The 18,126-nt window shown below is 45.5% G+C and overlaps 1 protein-coding gene across 1 annotated transcript; it reads left to right on the top strand.

The window, feature by feature from the left end:
- The first annotated feature begins 395 nt into the window (after positions 1-395).
- CX3CR1 (C-X3-C motif chemokine receptor 1) lies at positions 396-16,226 on the top strand. The gene is made up of 2 exons (XM_050778373.1): positions 396-502; positions 13,246-16,226. The coding sequence occupies exon 2, from the start codon at positions 13,255-13,257 to the stop codon at positions 14,320-14,322; it is 1,068 nt and encodes a 355-aa protein (XP_050634330.1). The 5' UTR covers positions 396-502; positions 13,246-13,254; the 3' UTR covers positions 14,323-16,226.
- The last annotated feature ends 1,900 nt before the right edge of the window (positions 16,227-18,126 follow it).

Genomic DNA, 18,126 nt, shown 5'->3' with positions numbered 1-18,126 from the left:
CAGCACCTGGGACCACACTTTGAGGAGAAGAGCTATGTGTGCCCCAATGTGGTCCAGTGAGTACTCTGGGGTCCCTTTCATGGGCAGGGAAGCTGAGGGCCCCATGAGCTCTCTCAGCTTCCTGAAGGCACCCCATTGATGAGAGCTGACTGTGCTGTGCTTTGCTGACTGCAGGGCCTGCTCCCTGCCCCCTGCCTCCAGGTTGGGGTAAGTGGCACCTCTCTCCCTCCAGCTCCGCAGTCTTCCCCGAGGTTTAGGTCTTCCAGGTTTACAAAGTCAGGCCCTCCTGTTGGCAGCTGGCCTCCACCCTGGAGTATCTGAGCTTGCCTGTTGCAGCATCTAAAGATAGTCTCCCTCACAGGAAACAAGATACTATTGGCTAACTCTGCAAATAAAATGCTCTTAGAGGGAAGGAAAGGGAAATACTCGTCTCTGGTAGAGTCTGCGCAGGACAGGGTGGCTGATTGGCAGATCCAGAGGTTCCCTTGGCAGTCCTCGCCAGGTAGGTGCACAGGACTAGTTGGGTACCTGTGGGTGGGGTGGAGCAGTGGACAGCTAACAGGTTAATAATGTTTGTTTGCCTTACGTGCAGACAATGGAAACCACTTTTCTGGGGATGTTGTAGCCTAAATATGTCCAAGGGGATGGAAGAGTGGGGGAGGCAAGGAGTGATCAGTGTAATTTATAATTACACTCAACCTGGTGGAATAAGATTAGAAACATTAGTAATTACATTTTAGAGACGTGGAGAAAAGCTCATGATTTTATACTAACTGAAAAAAGCATGAAAAATTGCATCTGGATGCTGTCGAGGAATTATTGCTAATTTTTTGAGATGAGAAATTGCATTAAAGTCTTCTTTAAGAAAGAGTGCTTATCTTTTAGAGATGCACACAAGTGTTTATGGGTGAAATTAAATAATTCGGGAGAGACATTAAGTGGGGAATAGAGGAATATTGACCATGGGTTGCTAATTGTTGAAGCCAGGTGATGGGTACAAGGAGGTTCTCGCTGCTTTTTTTGAAAAGTTACTTTTTATTTGAAAATTTCATAATAAAGAGTTTTTAAAATGTTATCTGCATTTTAATATAAATATAAATGCACTTAATATAAATATAAAATATGTATAAAATGTAGATAGAGAAAAGCTAAAAGATTGCTGTGGTTTATTCTAGGAAACTGCATTGCAGATAGATTCATGGGTTTTTTTTCCTTTTTCTTCCACTTTTTGTGCCATATACAGGTTTTTGGTTTTTTGGTTTTTTGGGTTTTGTTTGTTTGTTTTTTGTTTTTTGAGACAGAGTTTCGCTCTTGTTGCCTAAGCTGGAGTGCAATGGCACAATCTTGGCTCACTGCAACCTCTGCCTCCTGGGTTCAAGCGATTCTCCTGCCTCAGCCTCCCAAGTAGCTGGCATCACAGGCATGCACCACCGCCCGGCTAACTTTGTATTTTTATTAGAGTTGGGGTTTCTCCATGTTGGTCAGGCTGGTCTGGAACTCCCGACCTCAGATGATCCACCGACCTCAGCCTCCCAAAGTGCCGGGATTACATGTGTGAGCCACCACGCCTGGCCCATCTACAGTTTTTTAGAAAAGCTATTTTAATTAATAAATTCCTGGCACAAATTTAGTGTTCAATTTTGATATATGCTGTTACAACCATTGTGAGGACACTCAGGCTCAGGTTTGTGTGGGTGGAAAACATGGTCTTCAGAAAGACATTCTGAGTGCAAAACAGGAGGAAATCCATCAGAGACCCCAGCTGAGGAATGGCCACGGCTTGTTATTTCTCTTGCCTTGCCTCTGGCAATCACAGCCTCACAGAGCCTGCAATCCTTGCTTTGTGAGTTTATTGCTCAGTCCAGAGAACGGCTAAGCAATTTTAGGATTCTTTCAACAACCCCTCCACAAAAAAAAAATAAATAAATAAAAATTAAAAAATTAATTTTTGAAATACTTGAGGTAGAAAACTTGAGGCAGAAAAAAACTGAGCCAAAAAAAAAAAGGAAAATTGAACCATGTGAAAGCAGGCAAGAAAGCTTGCATTGCTTGGGGCACAGTTCGTCCCAGGCCCCGAGGGCGCTTTGGAGGGACCTGGGTTTCCTGAGAAGAGGCAGGGTGGGCAACAGATCTGTGCTGCAGAGCCTTGGGGACCACTGTGGGTTGGGAATGGGGGCAGTGGATTGGGGTTCAAAACCCCTGGGAATGAGAAATGGGCTCAGAAAGGTTAGGGTGGATTCTTTCATCTTCCTCTTCGCTTGGCTTTATTTTCACAAAGGAAAGCAGGGCAGGAAATAGTCTCAGCCCAAATTCAGTGTGGTTCTTCTTAGTGCTCAGGCTGACCTGGCACTTGCCACACCTCTGGGAAGGGAGCACCTACTATCCATCAGCCACGTGCCAGTCTCCACAAAGTCTGCCCCTGAGCCCTGCTCCTCAGCTGACCCCGCTTCACAGATGGGGACATAGGCAGCTTGGCTTTGGAATGAAGTCCTGGCTCTGCACTTGGTGACTGTGCACAGCGCTTGCTAAGTCTGCTGCCTACTTTTAAAATGGAGATTGTTCATCAGCCTTTGAAGCCACATAATGGGTATGTGTCGACTTTCTGCAAGGATTAAAGGCATGACATAGAAAGTCCCAAACACACTGCCTGACCCGTCTTTGGTGCTCAAGAAACAATACATATTGTTGTCATGAGGAAACCGAGTCTCAGAAAGTTTGGATACCTGAAAAACACTGACTACTATTGAATGAGGTTGTGAAGAATCCAGAGCTATAGGGGGAGGAGAGCAAAGAACGTGTTAGAGCTGACCCAGTTCACCCCAGCCGAGGAGGAACCCTGCCCGGCCCTGGGCAGCTATGGCACAGTGGCAATGTCAGGTATGGTTCTCCCTAGCCAGAGACCCTAGCCTCAAAAAACCTCCTGCTTGGGATCCAGGCATCCAACTGCTCCTCCCCAGCCCCAGCCTCTGACCCAGTGTCCTGAGTTCAGAGACGTTTGGAACCAGCACCTGTAATGGAGGAGCTGAACAAGGAGGGGAACTTCTACTGCTCCGTAGCAGGTCATGGTCGTAGGAGGGAGTGGAACCTGAATGGCAGAATCCAGATCTTGGCTGCCTTTCCCGAGGACATGTTCTGATTCCTAGCAGCACAGCCCAGGCATTCCGAGAAGTCGGGCTCTCTGGCATCACTCACTCTGCCCAGAAGAGCCAGGGGAAAGTTGGGGCTTCTAGCTGAACCTTGATCCCACCTGCCCTCTTGAGGGGCTTGGAATCTGCTGGCTGCTACACAGGTGGGATTGTCACGGCACACTGGCCACAGCTGATGCTTCAGCCCCCTCATCTTGTTTGGCCAAAATGCAGCATTTTAGCTTGTGAGTAGGGAAGAAAAGCTGTATTATATGTCTTTAAACATCTTCCTAGACCACCTTTGTTTTCCCCTTAAAGTGTGCTTAAGGAGAAAACAAAGTCTCCTTTCAGTGTGTTGTATTTTGTTTATTGCAAAATACAACACACTGAAAGAACACTGTCTGGGTTAGCAAAGTATTAGATTTAATTTCCCACATTACCACCATCCGGGCTGAGAAAGAGAATCCCAGAAGCCTCTCTCATGTCCCTTCCTGACCACAGCCTCTTCCTCTCCCATAAAGAACCGTAAGTCTGACTTTTATGGTGATTACTTCCTTGCTTTTCCCTATAGTTTGACTGAATCTAACTATCATCCCTAAACAATGTAGTTTAGCTTTGCTTATTTCTGATCTTCATATATGGATTCATATTTTTTGATTTGGTTGAAGACTAAACTTTTAAAATGCATCCACGTTGTAGGAGATGTACATGCACAAAAATTTTCACAGCGACATTGTCCAAACTAGCAACAAACTGAAAGCCACCTATGTGTGCATTAGCAGCAGAAATGGCAATAAATCACGGACTATTCATACAGTGGAATCCTATGCAGCAATGAGAACTAGCAGTCTACAGCCACACCAACAGCACGGGTGAGATGCTTTCAGAAATACTGAGAAGAATTTAGAGATAAAGGCACAATTGGTCCATATCCACAGGGCACTTAATCTAGTGCATCTCCACCAGACACAATTTGTATTTCCATGAGCAAGAGTCATTTGCACTGCTATCTGCTATAACCTACGGTGCTGTAAAATTAGCTCAGGCAATAAAAGGGGGAGGTAGCCCCAAAGAGTATGCTAGAAAGGACTCCCAGTCCTTTCATCACTCAGTGTGTGTCTATTTTCAAAGTCTTTCATCATTTTTCCTTGTAGTTACTTAGTGTGGAATTTGAGACCCCTCTCTTTGTCCCTCTTCTCCCTTTTTGGCCTTGGCTTTCTCTGCATCCTTCCCCGAAGCCTTGCACTCAGCCTAAACTGACTTTCCTGAACACTCCGGGAGCATGTGGGTCCCTCCCAGCTCCACCATCTTCACTGCCTTCTGTTTCTATTTCCCTCTGCCTGGCCTTGGCCCTGAGAAACCGTCCTATGCTCAGACCCTCTGTGACTTTGTCTTCAAAGCCCACCCGCTATTCACTGCCACCTCCATCTTGGCCAACCCGGAAGACTTTCCCCATCGTTAAAACATCAGCTCAAATGGCAGCTTTTTTTTTTTTTTTTTTTTTTTTTGGTAATATCCTCTTGATCACCCTCCCCCAGTTTTTAAGGAGACAGATATAGAGGTTCAATCCTTGGGCTTCCCATAACTTTTCTTACATTCTGTTACTAAACAATAATAAACACTTCTAGGAACTGTATCTTAAACACTTTTGCCTCTACAGAATTTAGTACAGTGCTTAGTATTGGTGAAATAGAATTAACAAAGTCTTCTTTCAACACAGAGATTCTCTCCACAAAAGGAGTAGAGAAAGAACAGTTTTATTATGGAATAAGCAGTAAACCAAAACGTTCAGAGCATTATAGGCCTTCTACTAAGAGGTTGCAAGAACAGAAAGAAATCTCCCCCTTTTGTATAGCCAAGTGGATACAATCTGTTACACACGTGTTATCAAGACAAACAATAACGTTCCTCAAGTAAAAGATCTTGCCAGCACCCTTTGCCATACATGGTTCACTCTAAATTTACCTGGTAATTAGGGTAACAACCTGTGTTAGCTAACTGGCTCTACCCAGAGGAAAATCAAATTCATCTTTAAGACAAGGGATAATTTTGCAGCACAGAGCAAGGTTCTTCAGTTAGGCTCCTACCTTCCCACAGAAACTAGGAGATAGAAGCACTGTCTCCCTTAGGCTTGTTTACATTTCAAAGAGATGACGCCCAGGTCCTTGGGAAAGACTAGCCTAGCTCATAAAGCTGACAAAAAGCCTATATAGTTTCAAAAGGATTTACATACATTCAAAGAGAGGAGAAAATACATACAATTTTCTAGGCAGGCATGGCGGCTCATGCCTGTATTCCTAGCAATTTGAGAGGCTGTGGCGGGTGGATCACCTGAATTCAGGAATTCGAGATCAGCCTGGCCAACATGGCTCTACTAAAAATATAAAAATTAGCTGGGTGCTGTGGTGGGTGCCTGTAATCCCAGCTACTCGGGAGCCTGAGGCAAGAGAATCACTTGAATCCAGGAGGTGGAGGTTACAGTGAGCCGAGATCGCACCATTGCACTCCAGCCTGAGCAACAAGAGTGAAACTCCGTGTCCAAAAAAAAAAAAAAAGTTTTCTAAAGTAAATGCTCTGAGAAAAAAAGGAGGTGAGGTGATCTCTGTCCTAATTTTTAACAAGAAGAATTAAAGGTTTTTATTTTTAATTTTTACTTATCCTTAGACTAGAATATGGTACAGATGCTCAAAAATATTGACTTAATTAATAATTAAACAATTAACAAGTTCATCTTTCTCAATTATGAAGTATTTGCCTTCAAAATTTTGCAGTTTACTTTGACATAAATAAATAAATACCATAAAGTATTTTGAAGAGGAAAGGGAAGGGTGGGGCTTCAAACACAAAATAATGGCAGGTTTTGTAAAGGGGCAATTCACTAAACCCAATAGGATTCTCCTGTTGCTGTTTTTTTTTTTGGTGGTGGCTGGAGGGGGTGGTTGGGTGTGCATTTGGCCAGTGTGAAACCCCGGCGGGTAGACAATGCCATGCTGTTCTAGGTGGGCTCATTGCTATGGGAATAGATAGTCACTGAATTTACTTGCATAGGGGATGGGGTATAAAATGTTTCCTCATGGCTCCTTAACATGGAACTCAGCACTCCTCTCCCCATCAGCCTTTGCTCTCTCTGCATCCCAAGGGATGTGTATTATAAAAATAGCTGCCATCATAAATGAGAAAACCATCAGGACCTGGTAAAACTTGGCTTCCCAAACAGTCAGGGGTCTGGGCATGGCAGCCAACTGAGAACCTTTCTGTCTAGTGCAAGGTAAACAAGATTTGCCAAGACTTGATCAACTGATCCAGCTCCCTGTCTCCAAACAGAACCTCATCTGAATGCTCAGAGGCTTTGCCCCAGAGGTGTCATGTTCCCTGTGCGGGCTGCTGGGCAGCCTCTCTGTTGGCAATAGACCACACTTTTGCTGACCTAGGACTCATGTTGCTCTTTAAGACTGCTTCCTTGGCCAGGCATAATGGCTCACACCTGTAATCCTGGCACTTTGAGAGGCCCAGGCAGGAGGATCTCGAGGCCAGATGTTCAAAACCAGCCTGGTCAACATAGTGAGACCCCATATCTACCAAAAATAGCTGGGCATGGTGGTGCACACCTATACTCCCAGCTACTTGGGAGGCTGAGGTGGGAGGATTGCTAGATCCCAGGAGTTCAAGGCTGTAGTGAGCTATGATCACACCACTGCTCTCCAGCCTGGGGAACAGAAAGATATCCTATCTCAAACAAACAAACAAGCAGTTTCCTTCTGTTTGATTCTTGCTGAAAAATTGAACATGCCAGAGCTAGCAAGTCTCTCAGAGGTGGTCTGGTCCAATGCTTTAATTTCATACATCAACAAACTGAAGCAGAGCGGAGTGACCTGCCCAGGATCTCTCAGCCATTCATCTTCGGAAATGTGTGGGCTCCTGTGAAACATGTGGCTCTTAAAAGCACTATCATATATTTGAAGGCAGAAAATAGGCTAACCCTTCAGCCTTCAGACTTTTCCTCTCCAGAGAAAATGACCCCAGTTTCCTCACCATCGTTAATGGGAGCCAGATTCCTGGGGCTCTGGCAGTGTGGACAACCTAGTGGTGGCTGGAGGAGCAAATAATACCCCACCTTCCATTTTCCACTCACCAATCCCTGAGGGCCAGCCTGCTGGGTTATGAGCCTAGAGGGGAAAACCCCAACCAATTCAGAGATGCATCATGGACCAGTTTCTCTTAAGGGGCCTGGGTCTGCTATTTTCAGTTCTACTTTGAGAGAAGTGGCCTGCAATATCCTGCAGATTTCCCCTCCAGGGAGAAAAACATTGTGCAGTGCAAGGAGCACAGGCTTTGTGGAAAGAGGCATCTGGGGTTGAGATCCTGCCTCTTTTGCTTCCTTGAAAACCAGTTAACCAAATCTCTGGGCCTCAGCTGGTTAATTTATACCATGGGGATCATCATTTCTCAAGTGGGATTGTGAAGAGAATATGGTGGGATCTTGTATGTGGAGCATGACACTTAGCAGGCACCCAGGAATGGCAGCCTTCTCTCCTTCTAAACTGGGACTTTCTGAGGGTAACTTCAGATTCTGCAACGCCAACAGCACAATGATATCCTCATAAGGAAAGTCTGGGTTGGGGCTCTTCGAGCAATTCTCTACTCTCATTTGGTACAAAGAAAAAAATTAAGCCTCACAATTTTCTTGGCACCAGACTGAACCTCAAACCTAGTCTTTGCTTTTACTAAAAAGCCATAAACAGAGACCAGAAGAGTAAAAACTACCAGAAGATACACTGGATCTAGAAAACAGTAAGCTGGATGTGAAGCCAAAAGAGAAGGGGAAAGCAACATAAAAGGATGTCAGATAGAAGAAGAAATGGATTTGGGCCATCTAAAGAAGAAGGGAAGTATAGAAAAGGGAAGCTGATTGGAAACAATGGGTAATGATGAGCGTCCCTCCCCTAAAAAGTTAAAAAATAAATAAGCAGGCATGAGAAAAGGAAGTAGGCCAGAGGAAGTAGACCAGGATCAGCCGCGGATGTGAGTGGAGAATTTACAAATTTCTACTTGGGTGTGAAACATGTACACTCAAAGCTCTGTCTAGGTTCACCGAAACTCTCAGCTCAAGGCCGTTTAGTAAAACCTTGGCTTAACTGCATAGTGGGTAAGGAGGCCTGAGGATGGCCCAGAGAAGGTTTAAATTCTTACTGGCTACTGCACTAAGTTGTAAAGTGCAGCCTTAGTTGATGGTTCTTTTATTAGTGCAACATCCCAGAATGCATGTGTCTTAACAACCCTTGTGGATATGAAACCCAGCTGGGTAGACACTGCAAAGTCTTACCTCATTTGATTCTTCCATTTGGTTTCTATTGTCCCTCAGGGACAAAGGAAAGCCATGGTCCAGCCTAAGATGAAAGCTATTTAGACCTCTGGCAGGCCTTTAACCACCCTGCAGGCCACCCCCAAGGCATGGCCACACTCCCATCTGCTGCCAGGGGGCCCTATCTTTAGGCTCAGCTCACAAACCTTGAACATTTTGGAGGATACACAAATAGGAGGTGCACTCAGCTCAGGCTCAGTATTCCTTAAAAAGCACCTTGCTAAAGCTATCAAGTTCACTGGAATAATTCTGTGAAGGACACATCTTCACTGATGTCAGATTTCTGATGTAAATGGTGCCTTCACATGCTCTGGGGCATTTGGCTACCAAGGGTGGGTTTGAACTAGTTCCAGCACACAGAGTACAAGTCCCTTCAGAACCAGGCAAAACCCTATGTTGCCCCATGACTCATGCTGTTCTTGAGATTTGCACAGAAAACAGAGCTGCTGTTACCCACGCTGATATCTATTTCATGACCACATATGTTCAAAAGCCACATGTGAGAGGCATGGTTGAAATGAGAGGTTGTGTTTTCCAAGTTGTTTTCTGACTGTCTCCTTTCCCACATCCTCAGGCCTTCAGAATCCCTCTCCAGGGATAATTACTATTACCACCACCAGTGTATTCCTTAAGAGATATTTAAACCTTGTACAAAATACGCACACATCATTATTTCCCACAAACGACAGCATACTATGTACATGGTACCTCACCTAGCTTTTTTCATTTACCAGTATATCTTAGAGATTGTTCCATAACAGAACATACAGATTTGCCTGTTTTTGTTGTTTTTCCCAAGTTTCCAAGAGCTGGAAACTGTGTTTTTAAGCAGCTGCTTGGTATTCCATTAATTGGACTTATCGTAATTTGATCTGTCCCTAGTGATCCACATTGGGGTTGTTTCCCTTCATTTGTATTTCAAGCTTGCTGCAGTGACAGTGTACACACTTCTTGAGCATCTATGTGTCTATGACAAATCCCAATAAGCAATTTAAACTAATTTAATTCTTATGCTCTCAAAAAACCTAAGAGGTTATTTTTTAGAGGAGAAAGCTAAGGCTGTTGTTTTGATGCCTTTTTACCACTGGATTTGGGACTCAACTGTTTGGTAGTCATTGTGTCCTTGACTCTTCTCCCCTGCCAGGATTTGAACCCTAAGCCCAGGGCCCAAGTCGCCTCCATCTTCAAGGGAGAGTGGGAAGAGCACAGGCCTTGGCCTCAGTCCCGCTCCCTGTGCTTCCAGCTGTGGGATGGGCCAGGTGCTTCACCCAGCTGTGCCTCCTGTGAGGCATGATGTGTGCAAAATGGAAATGTGAATATAAAGGTCAACAATGTCCCTCAGTGACCAGTGCTGATCCTCAGAATCACGTGGGAACTCGTAGAAAGCGGTATCTGTACCACTCTTTCCTCTGTAGCATGGTCCAGATGACTCGTAGCAGGGACCACAGTATGCTGGGTGAGCACCCACTGCATGCACTCACTGTGCCAGCACCGAGAGACTCCTGTGGGAGCCATGGCAATTCTAGGGTCTTCACTGGGGACGCTGAGACAGCAGGGAGCTAGGATGAGGGCTGCAGAGTGTTCTTCTGCCCGCACTGAGCAGACCCCTTGGATGGCAGGGAGCAGTCCCAAGCCAGATGGGTGCCCATAACTAGCCATTTGGCTCTCAATACATAATACCACCACGTGTCAGGCAACACCATCCCGCCCAGAGCATGACCTGAATTTGCATCCCATCTTCAGAGGATACATTGACCCACTTCTTCCATTCTGCCTTAACCAAAGCTTTTATGTGAATTTTCCCCATTGAGAAGACAAGCTCCTTCCTGGCTTAGACTGTGCTTGACTGATCTTTTCATGAGCTCCCCGCCAAGCCAGGACCACCCGAGGCTTATATGGAGACTTGGTGCACATTAGAGATGTTCCTGTGCACCTGGCAGCCCTGAGCCCAGGCACCCAGTAAGGCAAAGGGCCGGATTTGGGACCCGTCTGCCACTCAACCAGAAAGTCAGTTGCTTATTTCTAACTTCCCTGCCTTCTCCACATTTGTCCCATTCCTTCCTCTCATCATGAATATCCCCAGAGCCATTCAACAGGGCAGTGAATTAAATATAGAACCTTTTTTTTTTTTCAGAATTGCAGAAAGGATTAGATTGATAATGATCCAAGTAGAGCAATAAGTCTGACAGTTTAGTAAAAGCTCAATAAAGGGCGGCTTAGTTCCCCTCCCCCAAAATAATCTGAAAAGAAAACGTGTCTTATTTCAGGGGGAAAAAAATAAAGTGACCTTTAAAGATCAAATTCCCAGGATACCCAGGGTAGAGGTGGAACATGGGAGTCCACAGGCAGCCTTGATGATTCCAAAGATCCAAAGGGCTTCTGCTTCCTCACATAATGCAGGAAACAAATTGAACATGTATTAAGTGCTTGCTGTATGCGACACACTGTGCCAGGTGCTCCCCCTAAACAGTTCTGTGTACAGGCATGAGAATGAATCCCGATCTTACAGACAAAGAATGTTAGACTCAGAAGTTTCAAGCTCACCCATCACTCAGCCAGAGAGGACAGATGCAGGATTCAATCTCGGGAGCGCCCGAGTCCACAGAAGTTCCTGGGCTAAAGGACCGACCACAGGCATGTGAAGAGATGCAGGACAATTTTTATTGGATTTGAGGTCAGCTTTGCCAGCTCTTCTCACTGGGGGAAGGGGAGGGAGAAAGTAGCTAGCTCCAGGGTCCCTAACATAGAACCACCAAGGACTTGACTATTTTTACTCATACAGCAGCGTGTCTGGGAAGATCATGCTCTGTGACAAGCTACAGGCACTAAGTAGCAATTTCTGTTTCCCCACATATAGCTTGAGTCATATGAAACTGACATGGATGTGGCTCAAAAATAGCTGCATGTCAGCCATTTTATACCATTCGACTTAAATATTATTAATTAATGTCACAACCAGAGATTATTCTCTGAGAAAAGGGCATTGCAGCCTGAAGCAGAGAAGGCATACACGTTCCCTGGGGTTGGGAACTCATCACAGCCTGAGACAGCTTGGGTCGTAAAGCCCCGGCCCACTTATCCCAGGAGATTCTGGGTGAGATGCAGTCCTCAAAGAAGAGGCTGGGAAGGGAGAAGTGACACCCTGGCTGGGTGGGCCTCATCTTGGTGAGACACCGCCTGGGTAAAACCATCATGGAAAGGGTATAGTGGGGCGTGGAAACTCCCTCGGTTAAAGCGTGAGGCTTTGCTGTAAGTTGTGGTAAAGAGGGAGGCGGTGACAACCAGGAGGCCTGTTTTGAGGGTTTCTGAGGGACCCATCTGCATCTGTGGTATCATAAGGAAGGGAGGAGGAGACACCCAGAGGAGCAGTGTGAAGGGGCTGCCTCCCAGCCAGCTCTGGAGTGAATGACCAAGTCCTGGCTGCGAAAAGAAGGGGAGTGCAGCCTGCAGAAGTGTCTTCTTTTTTCAATTCCTGCTCAGAAAGTAACAGGAGATAAGAATAGTGGGGAAGACCAGACCAAAGTGAAGTATAAGGCTGGTAATGTAAGGGGGAATTAGTCACTCGGAACCTAGGCCAGTAGACATCAGAGCCCCATCCTCCATCTTGGATCAGCCAGCCCCTCTATGACTGCAGAGCCCTGAATGATGTCAACACCTCCTCTTCACTTAGGGTTGTAGGATGACCAACAGTCCTGATTTGCCTGGGAGTGGGGGGTTCCCAATAGGTGGGACTTTCAGGGCTAAAACCAGGAAAGTCCTGGGCAACCCAAAATAAGGTAGTCACTCTAGAGTGACTGTCTGATACCTGCTAAGAAAGAGAAGGACTTGGTTATAAGGAGAAGAGAAAGTGAAATGTTTCTCAAAAAACAAAGATGAGGGCTTCCCGGTGCTGTTCTGCCCAAGGCTCTGGGTCTGAAGCTTCTCTCTCCAGGCCTAGCTTCATGGAAAAGTAAGGAGCCAGAGAGTGGAAAAAGTGGAAATAAAGGAAGAGGATGGAGAATTGCTTTGGGGAAGTTTGGACTGGAAGTGTGAATTACAGCTGCACCCCCAATTCACCCCATCTCACCCCTGCCTCCTGCTCATGGCTCTCCCTTTCTCATCCACACATTGGTCAAACTAGCTAGCTTTTGGAGAGACTTTGGACAGTCAAAGAAAAACAGATCTGTCTCAAGCTTCAAAAAGCCTAGAGCTGGCCGGGTGCTGTGGCTCACGCCTGTAATCCTAGCATTTTGGGAGGCTGAGGCAGGTGAATCATCTGAGGTCAGGAGTTTGAGACCAGCCTGGCTAACATGATGAAACCCCATCTCTACTAAAAATACAAAAATTAACCAGGCATGGTAGTGCACGCCTGTAATCCCAGCTATTTGGGAGGCTGAGGCAGAGGAATACCTTGAACCCCAGGGGGCAGAGGTTTCTGTGAGCTGAGATTGCACCACTGCACTCCAGCCTGGGTGACACAGCGAGACTCCATCTAAAAAAAAAAAAAAATTCCTAGAGCCAAATGCTCACGGAGCCATTTACTGCATGGCTTTGGGCAAGTCAAAGGACTCTGCCTATCCTGTCAAAAGAGTCTGTTGCAGTCTTCATCGCAAGACTGTTGTGGGGATTAAACAACATGGCAAATGGGAAGCTGGGAAATGTAGTGTGCACCCAACCAATATTTGTTTCTTCCTGCCTGCCTACATATGAGGCCACACAGAATTCCAACTTTGTTTCTCTGAGAACTAACGCAGTTACTTGTTTTTCTTTCTGATCCAGGCTGTCACCATGGATCCGTTCCCTGAATCAGTTACAGAAAACTTTGAGTACGATGATTCAGCTGAAGCCTGTTATATTGGGGACATCGTGGCCTTTGGGACTGTGTTCCTGTCCATATTCTACTCCGTTGTCTTTGCCATTGGCCTGGTGGGAAATTTGTTGGTAGTGTTTGCCCTCACCAATAGCAAGAAGCCCAAGAGTGTCACCGACATTTACCTCCTGAACCTGGCCTTGTCTGATCTGCTGTTTGTAGCCACCTTGCCCTTCTGGACTCACTATGTGATAAATGAAGAGGGCCTCCAGAACGCCATGTGCAAATTCACTACTGCCTTCTTCTTCATCGGCTTTTTTGGAAGCATATTCTTCATCACCATCATCAGCATTGATAGGTACCTGGCCATCGTCCTGGCCGCCAACTCCATGAACAACCGGACTGTGCAGCATGGCGTCACCATCAGCCTAGGCGTCTGGGCAGCAGCCATTTTGGTGGCAGCACCCCAGTTCATGTTCACAAAGCAGAAAGAAAACGAATGCCTTGGTGACTACCCTGAGGTCCTCCAGGAAATCTGGCCCGTGCTCCGCAATGTGGAAGCAAATTTTCTTGGCTTCCTACTTCCCCTGCTCATTATGAGTTACTGCTACTTCAGAATCATCCAGACGCTGTTTTCCTGCAAGAACCACAAAAAAGCCAAAGCCATCAAACTGATCCTTCTGGTGGTCGTCGTGTTTTTCCTCTTCTGGACACCCTACAACGTTATGATTTTCCTGGAGACGCTTAAGCTCTATGACTTCTTTCCCAGTTGTGACATGAGGAGGGATCTGAGGCTGGCCCTCAGTGTGACCGAGACAGTTGCATTTAGCCATTGTTGCCTGAATCCTCTCATCTATGCATTTGCTGGGGAGAAGTTCAGAAGATACCTTTACCACCTGTATGGGAAATGCCTGGCTGTCCTGTGTGGGCGCTCAGTCCATGTTGATTTCTCCCCATCTGAATCACAAAGGAGCAGGCAGGGAAGTGTTCTGAGTAGCAATTTTACTTACCACACGAGTGATGGAGATGCGTCCCTCCTTCTCTGAAGGGACTCCCAAAGCCTTGTGTCTACAGAGAACCTGGAGTTCCTGAACCTGATGCTGAATAGTAAGGAGAGATTTTTGTTGTTGCTTCTTACAGGCACAAAGTGGTGGACCCAATGCACACAAAACCACCCTACAGTGTTGTTGAGAATTGTGCTCAAAATTTGAACAATGAACAAATTGAACTCCCTTACTGCAAATGTCATCAGAACTTTTTGGTTTGCAGTTGACAAAAATTCAACTCAGTCTAGTTTAGTTAAAAGAATATTGTTCATATTGTGGCATAACAAAAGGGTGTCTGAGCCCTCAAAGTGAGGGGAAACCAGGGCCTGAGCCTAGCTAGAATTGCCTCTCTCTGACACTCAAATCTTTTAGTTATTATAGATCCCCTAGACTTACATGACACAGCTTTATCACCAGAGAGGGGCTGACACCCATGCTTCTCTGGTCCCAAGGGCAAAATTCCCAGGGAAGTGCTCTGATAGGCCAAGTTTGTATCAGGTGCCCATCCCTGGAAGGTGCTGTTATCCATGGGGAAGGGATATGTAAGATGGAAGCTTCCAGTCCAATCTCACTGATAGATAAGCAGAAGTACATATTTCCAAGAAGTTGAATTTGTACTGTTCTGATTACACAGAACAAATGCCACACACCACCCTTACCATGTGCCTGACCCAGCCTCTCCCCTGATTGCACCAGCCTCATTTCCATTAAGCCCTCCTCCATCACATCCCCAAACCTATAAGGGCTCCCCACTGCCTACTGCATTGAGTCAAAACTCAAATGCTTGGCTTCTCATACCTCCATCATGGGATCCTACCAACAGACTCCCCATTGCCTCCTCCTTCCCAAAGGGCTCCACCCATCCTATCAGCCTATCTCTTCCATACGACCTAATGCATCTCCACCTGCTCCCAGGTCAGTATGGGAAACAGAAAAACCCTGCCCCCAAATAAGAAGGGATGAATTCCAACCCCAATTCTAGTAGCTTGGAACTAATCGAGCTTCTGTTTCCTTGTCTATAGAAGAGGGATAAGCCTTTCACATAGAGATCATCCTTTCCAGCAGAAGGAACTAGCCACCAACTCCTGCAGGTCTCAACCCTTTTGTCTGCTTTTTAGGCTTCTGCTTCCCCCACAGCTGGCACTGCTGTGCTACACCCAAGTTGTGGTGCTGACAAAACTTAGAGAAGCCTGCAGGTGCTGCTGTGTGGCATAGCACACAGAAGAGGCTGGTTCTTACAATGGCACCCGGTGAGCACTCCCAAGTCTACAGAGTGATAGCCTTCCCTAAGCCGACTCTCCTGGACTGTCTTGAATATCCCCTCCCAATCACTTTGTGGCAAGCTCCTGCCCATCTGGAAACATACCCCGTCATTCATGCCACTGCCAACCTGGGGAGCCAGGGTCATGGGAGTAGCTTCTTTCCCCCCCTAGAAACGTTTGAAACAATCTAACGCTTTAAAGCTTGAAAACCAATTGTAAGAATGCTAAAGAAAATGTCATCCAATCTAACCACATCAATATTGTCATTCCTGTATTCACCCATCCAGACTTTGTTCACACTCTCACATGTTTAGAGTTGCAGTCGTCATGTACAGATGGTTTTATAATCTGATTTGTTTTCTTCTTCACATTAGACCACAAATAGTGCTCGCTTTCTATGTAGTTTGGTAATTCTCATTTTAGAAGACTCTACCAGACTGTGTATTCATTGAAGGCAGATGTGGTATCTGATAAATTGCTGTGTATCTGATAGCTCTTTGGCAGTCTTCATGTTTGTATAATGAATGAGAGAATAAGTCATGCTCCTTCAAGATCATGTACCCCAATTTACTTGCCATTACTCTATTGATAAACATTTAACTTGTTTCCAATGTTTAGCAAATACATGTTTTATAGAACTTCCATCTGTATAACTTTCTTTCTCCCATTCAATTATTTCCTGTGGTTAAATTCATTGCCATGGGGAAAACTGAGTCAAAGGGCATGGGAATATGTTAGCTTTGGATACACACATATGAAAGTCAATATTACACAACCTTTACTGAGTTGTATTATATACAAAATGTGAATGCACATCCAGAGCTATTCCATAAACGATGAGACCAGGCCTCTTCCCTCAATAATTTAACATTTAAATGCAGAAGAGAAGTAGAGGAATAATCACACTTTGCATTAGGTGGTAGCACAGGAGTACTGTGTGACTTCTGACCTGAGTCTTTAAGGGAAAGGTGTTCTCCAGGTAAAGAAAGGTGGCATTCAAGGCTGAGGAAACGGCATGTGTAAAGGAAGTGTGTGAGAGCATGAGGATCTCACAATGTGAAAAACCTCTGTGTGAATATTAAAAGGTGTTGGAAGTGGAGTGGGTGGTAGGAACCTTCTGAGCTGAGCTGTTAGCTGTGGGCTGAGCTAAAATAACCAATGGAGCGGGTGCTGGTTCTCCTCAGGGTGTTCACGGAGTTTCTTCATTATTACCTGATCCTCATTCCAACTGTTGAAACATAAGACTTTTAATTAAAGTTTAAACTATTTCTGGACTTCCAAGAAGGAGGAAATAATTACTTTGGCTTGAGAAATAAAAGAAGAGAAACAAACACTTTCATTTCTAGAAGAAAATTAAATTTGTATCATTAGGAACCTATATTTACTCATTCATTCATTTTTCTGAATAGAACAGAATAGGAAGAAAATAAGGAAGCTCATTGAAAAATCCAAAATAACAAGGATGTTGGTGTCTAAATAAAGGAAGGCATTTTTGGAAAGGACAGTTGGCCCTCAGAGCACACCTGAATCAGACCCACTCCTGCTTCTGAGCTCTGGGCTTCCCAAGAGCAGAAGGATCTGTCTGTGATGAATCCCAACATATTAACTCTCTGCTTTGGCAGGTTATTTAACATCTCTGAGGCTCAGTCTCCTCATCAGAAAAATAAAGGTAAAAGTAGTTCCCACCTGGTAGGGTTGGAGCAGAGGATTCAGTAAGATTACCCCTGCAAAGATCACAGTGCAGACCTGGCAAAGCAAGCTCGAATGAATGGTGGCAATTATTTTTATACTTATTATTTTTATTATTAGACTGAGCTTTTCCCAGCAACTAAACACATGCTGTCTTGTCCTTTCCTTTTGCTTTTCTTAGTAGCAGAATCGCAGACTCTTGGGTGGTTGGAGATAACTGGGTCCAAATCCACATTTCGTGGGTAAGAAAATGGAGGCTCAGAGAAGGCCAGCAGGTGGCCCAAGGTACCACAGTGAATTACTGGGAGAGGTAGATTCAGTCTACCATTTCCTTCCTCATCTTGATAAAAATACAGATCAATCTGGCCTCTAAGAGCAGAGAACACAGAAGGAAGGTCTGCAGGCAGACAATGAGACAGGGAGGAGCAGCCCGCAAGGTAGCTGCAGAGTTCAACAGCATCAATCTGCACATGGACAGGTGTGTGCTGTGTGGCACAGCCTTTGGCAATTGCCGTTTGGAGACATCTGTATCTGCAATGACAGATGGTGTCAACTGAGACTCATCAGCAAAGGCTGCAGGATTCCCAGAGGCAAATGCTATCAGTGGCTTCCAGGAGGATCTGGGTGGGTGGGCCAAGCCTTAGACAGACTGGCCATGGTGGAGGGACAGCCATACCCAGGGGCTGCCCAGTGCTTGGGCAAAATGCTGAATCCCTTCCACATAATTCCACTCACTTCATGCTTATCTATGGTCATTTAATGACATTCTAAGAGAGTGTCTCCTTCCCAGGAACCTTGCTATCAAGAAAGGTGGAGCATATATGCTTTTATTACTAAGAAGAGCTATCAACCC

Source organism: Macaca thibetana, chromosome 2 (genome assembly GCF_024542745.1).
Source record: "Macaca thibetana thibetana isolate TM-01 chromosome 2, ASM2454274v1, whole genome shotgun sequence".
Lineage (NCBI taxonomy): Eukaryota > Metazoa > Chordata > Mammalia > Primates > Cercopithecidae > Macaca > Macaca thibetana.
Note: the sequence above shows the minus strand (reverse complement) of the source record. Positions and strands in the feature narration are given on the sequence as shown.

What these genes read in the sequence shown, in the direction of transcription:
- CX3CR1 (XM_050778373.1), top strand. Translation starts at nt 13,255, where the DNA reads ATGGATCCGTTCCCTGAATCAGTTACAGAAAACTTTGAGTACGATGAT.